Below are 10,431 nucleotides of genomic sequence, written 5' to 3'. Positions count from 1 at the left end.
ACAGCACAGGGCCTGTGTTTTATGGAATGGCTCCTCTTTGCTGTATGGGTTCTGGATCTCAGTCAGGGTTGGGAGAGGAAGTTTGTACTCCCTGAGTATTATCTGGAGAAGGCTCTCTCTGATTTGGAGTCCTCTTCCTTTTTCAGGGCCTGCTTGTTCTGACGGCCCCCAGAAGGGTGCTGAGCCCCAGGAGGGATGGTAGGTAGGCTCTCCTTCACAGCCCATCTTTTGACCTCCTTATACCAGCACCTGTTCCAGCTGGTTTGTTCCCGCAGCTTGTGGTTGGAAGCCAGGCACCTGGGGGCATTATCTCCTTAAGTGATGCTGGTATTCCCGGGCCTGGGAGGGCAGATGTCATCACTCCTGTTTTGCAAGTGAAAAAAGACTTCTTGGAGTTAAGTGGCTTGTCCAAGGTCACAGTGATAGAACCAGAACCCCAGTCCAGATCCTCTGAGAGTGTGGCTGGCCAAACAGCCCTCCCCTGCTGGGAGTAGTTACCCTCAGCTCCCCTGCTCTTCCTTTTTTTTGGGGGGGGCGGGCAGTGGTACGCGGGCCTCTCACTGTTGCGGAGCACAGACTCCGGACGCACAGGCTTAGCGGCCATGGCTCACGGGCCCAGCCGCTCCGCGGCATGTGGGATCTTCCCGGACCGGGGCACGACCCCGCGTCCCCTGCATCGGCAGGCGGACTCTCAACCACTGCGCCACCAGGGAAGCCCCTCTTCCTTTTAATTCATCTTGCAAACAAACCAGGCTAATCTTTCTTTCTTTTAAAGAAATATTTAGTTATTTATTTTGGCTGCACTAGATCTTAGTTGTGGCACGCATGTGGGATCTAATTCCCCAACCAAGGATGGAACCCAGCCCCCTGCACTGGCAGCGTGGAGTCTTACCCACTGGACCACCAGGGAGGTCCTCAGGCTAATCTTTCCAAAATGCCCATTCACCCTGTCATGTAAGAAATAACCTGCGGTTATTCTTCACTGCGATAGGATATATCCATCAACATCTCTCTCCGCACCCCTTAGCTTTAGTTGTATTGTGGGGCGGGAGGTGAAGGTGGGCAAGTGTTTTCCTCCCTATCCAGCCTAACATCTCTTATTTCCTACCTATCCAGCCTCATTCCAAATCTGATTCATCCTCCAGGTTCAGTCTCTGCTCTACACTGACCTCCTTAACCCCATTTATCATTGATACTACTTATTTTTGTTTGGCTTCCAAGCCATCCTGGCCCATCAGGGTTGGTATTTGTGGTGTAGTTCTCTTTAGAGATGCTTTTCAACGATCTTTTCCAATCTCTCCAAGTCTAGTTGAATTTGTCAGCTCCTAGAGGGCAGGGCCAACAGTGTCTGCTTCTTTGATGTCGGGAGGGAGGGGGGGAGAGGGAGAGAGGGGGAGAGAGGGAGAGAATATGTATGTATGTATGTATATGTATGTATGTATGTATGTATATATATATACATATACACACACACATATATATTCTTCTTGGGAGGGGCCTCTGCTCAGGAGGGAACTTGAAATGGTTGAAGCTGCACCTGGAGGCTCCGAAGGAGTGCAGTCTTGAGCAGCAGATGTATGTGCCTGGGAATGAAGGAATTGCTGTACTTTTGAACTCCTCCTCCCCACCCCCCAACCCCGCACCTTGCAAACAGGAAAATGAGACATCCAAGGCTGACCCAGAGTCACCTAGGGGACCCAGGGACTTGGCCAGGAAGTGATTTTCAAAGCCTGAACTCCTCCTCACGCCACGCCGTTTAAGGCAGAGGAGACCACCCCCGGCAACGCTCCCAGTTCCCGTTCTGGAGCGCACCCAGTTCTGTACGGGCGCTTTCTGCCCATCTCTGTGTGCTTTGAGTTTTCCTACGGTTTCCTGGGCCTCTTCGTTCATCTGTAAGCTTTTCCTTTTTTTTTTTTTTTTTTTGGTTGTGCTGCTGAGACTCACTTTTAACAACTTTCTCCTGTCTCTCCCAGACGGCCCGAAAGCTCCTCTCTCCTTTTGCCTGCGCTCCTGGTTCTCTGAGCGCTCGCGCCTTACCTCCGCAGCTGGAGGGCAGCCCCTTCCCTCCCGGTTCTCCTTCCCTCCCCGCGCGTCCCGCGGGCTCCCGGCCTCGCCCCCCGGCTCCGCGCCGGGATCTGGCGGAGTTGGAGGAGAGGGGGCGGGGAAGGCTGGCCGGTTGGAGGGGGCGGGCACCGCCTCCAGCCTGGCCTGGGCGGGGCCCTGAGAACGGGCGGAGGCCCAGCCGCGCCCCCAGGCCCCAGCGCCGGCCCGCGCCCCTCGGACCGAAGGAGAGGGGCTGGCCCACTGCCAGCGTCTGAGAGCCGGCCCCCTCCCCCGGCCCGCTCGCAGCCAACCAGGCACTCCAGCGGGGCCCACGTGACCTGGAGTTCTAGACAAAGAAAATGTTCAATCCCTCCCCCCCACCTCCCCCTCCCCCTCTCTCTGGCCCCCTCCGCCCCCCAGCCCCATCGCCCCCTTCCCCTCCCCCCAGACGGGCAGCTACTTACAGAGCTTCAGGGCTGGGGCTCACACCTGAGCCGGACCACAGAGGGGCTGCACCTGGCCTTATGGGTAGGTTCCTGGATGGAGCCCTGGGGAAACTGGGGGCGGGGAGGCGGCCGGGGCCGGTGGGAGGATCTCTGGGCCTGCAGCCCTCTGGGCTTGAGAAGAGTCAAGTGTGCCTCCCCGGCCCGCAGGAGCTGTGGCTCCCCTGCCTGGCCTGAGTTCCGGAGATACTGAGTTACTGCTGTCCCACCCACTTCCTCCTCAGGAGCCCCAAGCCCCACTCCTTCCTGCGCTCAGGTGGGACCTGGCGGCTCAGGGGCCAGCAAGAGCAGGCCTGGTGTGAGCCTGGGGCAGTGGTCAGCGAAGGCTGGGGGCAGGCCCCGGCCCGTGGAGTTGGGCTAGCAGCGGCGGTTTTGCTGAGCTGGCTGGCAGATGGGTTGTTGGCATTTCCTTGCTGACCTGTGTTCCTGGCTGGTGGACCACGCCGTCCTCAGGCTGTGCCAAGCTTGTGGCCTCTTGAGAGGGGCAGTTTCCTCTCCTGCCTGTTCCTGGGAGCCACCGTCAGGCCGCCAGAAAGAAGTGGTGTCAGGGCGGGAGGGAGCAGTGTGACCCTGACAGGGGGCTGTGGGGTGGCCTGACGCCGGCCTGTGATGGGAGAGGCACCTGGGACAGCCCGGGGTCCGCGTGGGTCCCTGGACCTCTGACCTTTGGAATGGGAAGCAGCCTGAGTCGCAGAGAGACGTGGAGGCGGGACAGCTGCCCGAGGAGATGGGACTGGTTGGGGAGGCCATGCCTCCACCAGAGTGGAGTTACCAGTGGCTCTCCAGGCAGAACAAACTCCAGGCCAAGTGGCCTCCTCGAGCCGCCGTAGTGGGGCTGGTGTGGTGCCTTCCTGATCCTGCCCAGTCTCTTGGCTACTCTGGGGTGGGACCTTCTGAACTGAGGTCGGGGGGAGCCTTTAACCCAAAAGCCCCAGCCCAGAGTTAACCCCTATTTCTCCTGTTGTCCGGGGGGTTGGCATGAACGTGGAAAAGGGGCCTCCCGCACTGCCCTAGGCAAGTCTATTCTAATGAGCCCCTCCCCCACCCAGCCACCCTCTCGCCCCTTCTTCCCCTTTCCTCTTGCCTCCTGCTGCTAACCCCCCCCCTTCCTTCCCCCACCCCTGCTAGCCTTGTCCTGATGGAGGCCCCTTCCTCCCCTGCCTGCCAAACCATGCTGGGTGCGTGTTCTCCTGCACCTACTGGGTTGGGGGCGCTTAACAGCCGTCAGCAGCACCGTCTGACAAGCTGGGGGAAGTTGTGGGGGAAGAATAATGTTCAGGAACTCACTGTGGAGGGGTTGAGAAGAGAGACAAAGGGGCTGAGGGGGAGTGAGGAGGGTGGTGTCAGGCACGACTGCCTTCTAGACTGGGGGAGGCCGGAGGGAGCCCGACGCGCGTGTCCCGGCCCCCCGCCCAGCGCTGCTTGCTGGGATCCTTTCCCCCTGCCGCCTCCTGCCACCTGCGCACCTTGTTCTGGCTGAGGGGGCCTGTCGCCCCTGGAAACTGGGTCTTTTGGCAGAATGGTGCTGCCTTCCACCCAAGGCAGCACCCTGGTCTAGGTCAGTGGCCGTGCCTGAAGTTCACGGAGGCATGGTGGAGGGAAGGGAGCAGAGACTGCTAGGCAGGGCATTTATCCGAGCAGATCTGGCCCTGGGATAGCGCAGCTGCAGCTGACAATTCTGAGAGAGAACCTCTCTCCCCACAGGGTTGAGTGCACACCTAGGCACACCTTGTGGGCGAGGAGCAGGTAGATTTTAGGAAGGGGTGGGGCAGAATCCCCCAGGTGAGGGTGGGGCTTGGGAGGGAGGAGCAGGTCCTCTGCGTTCTTCCAACCCCCCCCCCACCCCCACCCCACCTCGGAGCTCTACTCTCCCAGCTGTTTGTGGGCTGGGGGCAAAGGATGCTTTATCCCATTTTAGAATTTGTTGAGTCAGAGAAAGAACTAAGACTTCCATCCTCGTCTTTTAGGAATGGCCACAAGAAGCAGATTTGGTCTGCGGCCAGGAGGCAAAGACTTGAAGATAGATCAAAATAAAATGAATCTAAGAGACAGGAGACCATTGAGCTGTTCTTAAACTGGGACCTGGGGGTCCATTGACAGGCCTTGGGGAGGCCTCGGAATTCTTGGTACACACATATGTCAGCTTCTCCAACCAGTCAGAAAAGCTTCACAGAAATCCTCCAGTTCAGACTCCTTTTTAGGTGGAGCAGATCAAGGGACTCCTTCACAGTTGGCTGTTAATCAGTTGCGAGGCTAAGACAGGAATATCAATGCTGTGACTTCCAGCTTAGAGGCCTTATACTCCGGGTATCGTGAGGGTGGGTTTGTATTCACAGCTCTAAGCTCTCAGGGAAAGCTTCACGTTGAAGGTGGGATGTTTTTCCCCTTTGAATCTGGTGTGAAAACGGGTGCAGAGCCTTGAAGCTTGAGGGCCACATGTCCTAGATTCAGCCGTTGGGGTGAGATGGGTGAGATTAGGTTGAATGGCCCTCAGTGCTAAGTATCAGGTATTTCATTCTCCTCTGCAGGGTGATGGGAGTACTGGAGCAGGTTTTGAGAAGGAATGGGCATGCAGGTCATAGCCTGAAAGATGAGCATGAGACGGTGAAAGGATGGAGGCTGTTCATGTTGGGAGAATACTTGGGTTTGGATTAATTTGTCAGTGGGATGGCAGAGAGGATGCCTGGCTATACTGTGGACTCCCTAAATAGTTGTTGAAAGAATAAGTGTATTTATGGATCTGAAAGGTGCACGTAGAAAGAAGGCATAGAATCTGGATGTAATCCTGAGAACTCCAGGATGGCATGTGAGCACGGGAGCAGGCAAGCTCTTCTGGGGCTTTTCGTGGTGGTTGAGCAGATGGGGAAGGAACCGTGCGCTCTGAACACAAAACAGTGATTTCTTCGTTACGTATCACAACAAAACTAGAATTGTGGTCTGGAAGCCAAGACCGGGAAGAGAAGGGGTCGATTGCCCAGGGAAACTATGGAGAAAAGGACAAGAGGATCCATTTCTAGATCGGGGGGTGAGATAGGAGAGGCTGGAGCCAAGGTGTGTGCCTAACGGAAGGTGCATGGTTAGTGTCTGCGTAGAATTGATCTCTCCGTATCAGAGGATGGGCAACTGATCACGCTGACGATTGAGGGAGATTAGATGAGGGAGGTCCCCTGAGAGACAGAGAAGGCTGGCATTGAGCCAGGTGACCTGAGCTCACCTCTCAGCTTCACGTCTCTCTGTTTTCCGTGGCAAGCTGGTTGAGTTGATGAGGGAAGAACTCCTCCCTCCAGCCCCTTACCTTCTGTCACTGTCTCCAGACCCCGGAGAGATTGAGAAGAGCCCCTTGAGTATCAGCTCAAGGTAACTTCTGTTCTTTGTTTCCCCAGGCTGAGAAGAAAGCCAAGGTGATTGCAGTAATGAATGCTGTCGAAGAAAACCAGGGGTCCACCGAGTCTCAGAAGGTGGAGGAGGCCAGTCCTCCTGCTGTGCAGCAGCCCACCGACCCCGCATCCCCCACTGTGGCCACCACGCCTGAGCCCGTGGGGGCTGACGCTGGGGACAAGAACGCCGCCAAAGCAGCTGATGATGAACCGGAGTACGAGGTGAGCGGCTGGCTTCACCTGCCTCGTCCAGCTCCTCCCGTCCTGCTCTCTCTACCCGACCCCAGGCCTCTTTGTCTCTCCAGTCTCGCTCTGTCCATTCAGATGGCGCTCCCTCCTGGCTGTCCTGACCCTCAGATGCCCAGGGCTGGGGTTGCTTTGGGGGGAATCAGGGTGGCAGGGCCTCGTGACCGCCATGTAATGACTTCTGCTCCTTGGGGCTCCAGGACGGCCGGGGCTTTGGCATTGGGGAGCTGGTGTGGGGGAAACTGCGGGGCTTCTCCTGGTGGCCAGGCCGCATTGTGTCTTGGTGGATGACGGGCCGGAGCCGAGCAGCAGAAGGCACCCGTTGGGTCATGTGGTTCGGAGATGGCAAGTTCTCAGTGGTGAGTCATGGGGTTTGGCGGTAGCCTGGCAGGGGCGGGCGGGGAGGAAGGGGTCTTGGTCCCGGGGCCTCTGGTTTTGGCTGGGGGCGTGGTTCGGAATTGGGATGGTAGGAGGGGGCTCTGCTCGTCCCCACTCTGTATATGTGTGATTGGAGGAAGCCCTTGAGATCATTAGGTTGCACTCCAAACAAGAGTCGGATGTCTTCCAGGAACCCTGTACCCAGAATTCCCTTCCACCTGCATTCAGGTCCTCCCCGACACCGGGGCTTGGACTCCTCCTTTACGTCATGTAATTATTTACTGGTGCATCCGGTCCTCTTGAGGGCAGAGGCTGGGCCCTAATGCCCCCACCCCTGACCACGCCAGGCAAGTGGTGGGTGCTCGGTGAGTGTGGAAGGAGGAGCAAATGAGGGCGGGTTGTGCCATCAGGTGTGTGTGGAGAAGCTGATGCCGCTGAGCTCCTTCTGCAGCGCCTTCCACCAGGCCACCTACAACAAGCAGCCCATGTACCGCAAGGCCATCTACGAAGTACTCCAGGTCAGTGCCCCTCCGACGGACTCAGCAGGGCGAGCTCAGACGGCAGGGACCACTGTTGGTCTGAAGCTGGAGCACAGGGCTTAGGCCTGGGCAGAGGGTCTGCCTGGGAGGCCCTCGGGCCTCCTTTTCTCCTTACTCGTCCCCTTTCTGCACCTTCTCCCACCTCTCGCCTGAGCCCACCTTCGCTGCTCTCCCCACACGTGTTGCCCTCCAGGTGGCCAGCAGCCGAGCGGGGAAGCTGTTCCCAATGTGCCACGACAACGACGAGAGCGACACTGCCAAGGCCGTGGAGGTGCAGAACAAACAGATGATCGAATGGGCCCTGGGAGGGTTCCAGCCCTCTGGCCCCAAGGGCCTGGAGCCCCCAGAAGGTAAACGCAGGTGCACCAGCAGCTCCGCACCCAGGCTCGGAAAGCCGTGCTTAGGTAGGGCCGTCAGGGCCTCCTCCATCAAGCTTCGCGGTGGGAGTGGCCGCCGTCTCCCTCTCCCTGGGGCCAGGTAGGGCCAGTGCCACTCTGGGACTTTGAACAACCTGCTCCTCCTTGGCTTGCTGGCATCAGAGACTTGGGAGCTAGGAACAAGCTGGGCACCGGGCCGCACCCTGCTACACCTCGTTGTAGGTAGATGGTCCAGGGGAAGAGAGCTGGGATTCCTCGCCAGCCAGTAACCATGACCTCATCACATGCTTTCCCGATCCAGAGGAGAAGAACCCCTACAAAGAAGTTTACACAGACATGTGGGTTGAACCCGAGGCAGCTGCCTATGCACCGCCCCCACCAGCCAAAAAGCCCCGAAAGAGCACAACTGAAAAGCCCAAGGTCAAGGAGATAATTGATGAACGCACAAGAGGTAGTTGGCCTGGCTCTGGAGAGAGCGGCAGGGTGAGGCCGGCGTTCAGAGGAATGGGCATGACCCTCGAGGCCTCCTCTGACGCCGGGCTCTCTTCCCCTCTGCAGAGCGGCTGGTGTACGAGGTGCGGCAGAAGTGCCGGAACATCGAGGGTGAGTCCTGAGGGGGCAGCTGGGCCTTGGCCCTGGGAAGTCAATTGTCTGTTCCACTTGGGCCCTAAGGTGGTGGCCGGCACAGAGTACTGTAGGTACCGAGGAAGGTACGATGCCGTGGGACATCAGTACTTAGTGACAGGATGTGTCCTTCGTGTCCCACCACCTCCAGCCTGCTTGACACACACATCTATCTTCCGCTGCCACCATCTTTCCTGTCGGTGGTGGGAACTGGTCATTAGGGTTTGGGACACTCCAGTGGGTCAGATAAGGGTGGCCTCTCTTGGATCTGAACTTGCCCGTCTACCTTTCCTCAACTTCTCTCATCTGGGGGTCATTAGTGCATCCCATATCTGTCTCCCTTGGCCTAGTGATGGTCCAGCTCGGGGCCCTCAGGGCCAGGAAGGATGAGGGCAGGGGCCTAGACCTTAAGGGTTGACTGCCCAAGGACATCTCCACAGGGTCAGGCCCTGTTCTCACAAGCGGGTTCTTAACCCTCGTAGTATGCCTTTCCTGGAAGGCGGCATTGCTGCTCAGGGAGATGAGTGGGCTCCTGAGATTGGGGCCACACTGCCTCCCTGTTCCATGGGGCCCCTCCCAGACTCTTTCCTGCCTTCTTTTCTGGCTGCTGCTCCAGCACGCCCCTTGTTATAGCTTTTCTGGAGCCGGGCTTTGGCCCAAGCGGAGAGGGGGCCCTTCTGTGACACTCACTCTGCTTCCTCTGCTTCCCAGACATTTGCATCTCTTGTGGAAGCCTCAACGTCACCCTGGAACACCCTCTTTTCATCGGAGGAATGTGCCAAAACTGCAAGGTAGGGGCACACCCAGCAGAGACGAGGCCCCTGGCTGACCACACCTCCTGGCCTCTGGGCTGTAGGCACCTGGGATAGCTGTGAGGGTGACTCCGAGGTTTGCTCTTGAAGCGGAGTCCTGATAAAATGGATCCTTGGGTTTCAAGCGTTTGACTTGCTGCTGCTTTTCCTCTGAGAGATCCTTGCCCCCTCTAAAGCCCCATTCACGTCCCCAGATGTGGGCTCACAGTGTCACAGTCACTAGTGTGAAGTGGGCGTGGACAGGCTCATGGGTGGGTCGCTGTGCCCTGGGCGCGGGGGACCACAAGGCGGTGCAGGCCTTCTTTTCCAGGTCTTCGCACGCGCCTCTCCTTGGTTTGTCCACTGCAGTGGGGAGACATGGTGTGCCCTTCCCAGATCTGTGGTCTGGGCTGGACCCTGGCTGGATGGGTGGCGGGGTCGTGTCTCCAGGGCTCTGTGACGAGGTTTCAGGACCAAAGCCCAGAGGCTGGGTTCATAGCCTGCCTTCACCGTGGCTGGCCTGGGTGCTGCCCGGTGGTCTCTGAGCCCCCGCCGTGCTCCCTAGAACTGCTTCCTGGAGTGCGCGTACCAGTATGATGATGACGGCTATCAGTCCTACTGCACCATCTGCTGCGGGGGGCGCGAGGTGCTCATGTGCGGGAACAACAATTGCTGCAGGTGAGGCCCCGCCCCCGCGCGTAGTGGCCCTCCCTCTTTGCCCTGCACTGCGGCCACACTCCATCCGGGACTGGCCTTGGGGTGAGAGTCCCCTCCGCTCCACTGGGCTTCCTTCCAGGTGCTTTTGCGTTGAGTGTGTGGATCTCTTGGTGGGGCCGGGAGCTGCGCAGGCAGCCATTAAGGAAGACCCCTGGAACTGCTACATGTGCGGGCACAAGGGCACCTACGGGCTGCTGCGGCGGCGAGAAGACTGGCCCTCTCGGCTCCAGATGTTCTTCGCTAATAACCACGACCAGGAATTCGTGAGTGCTGGGCCGAGGGTGGCTCTCCTCACCCCCCGCCTGCCAAAGCCAGAGGGCAGACTCCACCAGAGTGAGAGCGCTTCGGTTGGTCGGGGGCCTGGGCGCCGGGCAGCGGGGCCTGAGCTGCGAGCGGGCTGTGCAGGTCTGGAAATCCCAAGCGCTCACAGTTGGCCGGGAGGCCAGCCCCGCGTGCGGGTCTGTAGGACACTCCTGGACACTCACCTGGCCTGTTGTGCTGGCTGCCTAGGACCCTCCGAAGGTTTACCCACCTGTCCCAGCCGAGAAGAGGAAGCCTATCCGGGTGCTGTCTCTGTTTGATGGAATCGCTACAGGTGAGAGTCATTGACATCTTCGTCCTGGGACGTGGGAGCTGGGCTCAGGGGACTGTGTGCGCGTAACTTTGGCAAAACAGAGTGACAGTTAACGTTACAACTGTTAAAATATTACCGTAAGGAGGAAACTTCTGTGTTCAATGAAAAGTAAAACCAAACCAGTGGTAAACCAGCATGTTTGGTGGGCATTCCCTTACTGGGGACGTGAGGCCGGGGTCGGGGGGGGGGGGGGGGGAAGGGG

General features: G+C 58.5%; 1 protein-coding gene across 2 annotated transcripts in view; it reads left to right on the top strand.

The window, feature by feature from the left end:
• The first annotated feature begins 2,564 nt into the window (after window positions 1-2,564).
• The window catches only part of DNMT3A (DNA methyltransferase 3 alpha), a 16,285-nt gene continuing 8,418 nt past the window's right edge, over window positions 2,565-10,431 (top strand). The window contains exons 1-11 of one of the 2 annotated variants that reach the window (XM_007455513.1): window positions 2,565-2,571; window positions 5,930-6,145; window positions 6,370-6,528; window positions 6,958-7,065; window positions 7,280-7,436; window positions 7,765-7,914; window positions 8,022-8,066; window positions 8,799-8,878; window positions 9,444-9,556; window positions 9,675-9,858; window positions 10,106-10,190. In XM_007455513.1, the coding sequence (XP_007455575.1) occupies window positions 5,960-6,145; window positions 6,370-6,528; window positions 6,958-7,065; window positions 7,280-7,436; window positions 7,765-7,914; window positions 8,022-8,066; window positions 8,799-8,878; window positions 9,444-9,556; window positions 9,675-9,858; window positions 10,106-10,190 (1,267 nt within the window). In that variant the 5' untranslated portion in view covers window positions 2,565-2,571; window positions 5,930-5,959. Of the gene's footprint in view, window positions 2,572-5,078; window positions 5,151-5,929; window positions 6,146-6,369; window positions 6,529-6,957; window positions 7,066-7,279; window positions 7,437-7,764; window positions 7,915-8,021; window positions 8,067-8,798; window positions 8,879-9,443; window positions 9,557-9,674; window positions 9,859-10,105; window positions 10,191-10,431 lie in introns of those variants that run through there. The other variant, XM_007455512.1, reaches the window with a different exon arrangement.

This window comes from Lipotes vexillifer, unplaced genomic scaffold, assembly GCF_000442215.2.
Source record: "Lipotes vexillifer unplaced genomic scaffold, Lipotes_vexillifer_v1.1 scaffold131, whole genome shotgun sequence".
NCBI lineage: Eukaryota > Metazoa > Chordata > Mammalia > Artiodactyla > Lipotidae > Lipotes > Lipotes vexillifer.
Note: the sequence above shows the minus strand (reverse complement) of the source record. Positions and strands in the feature narration are given on the sequence as shown.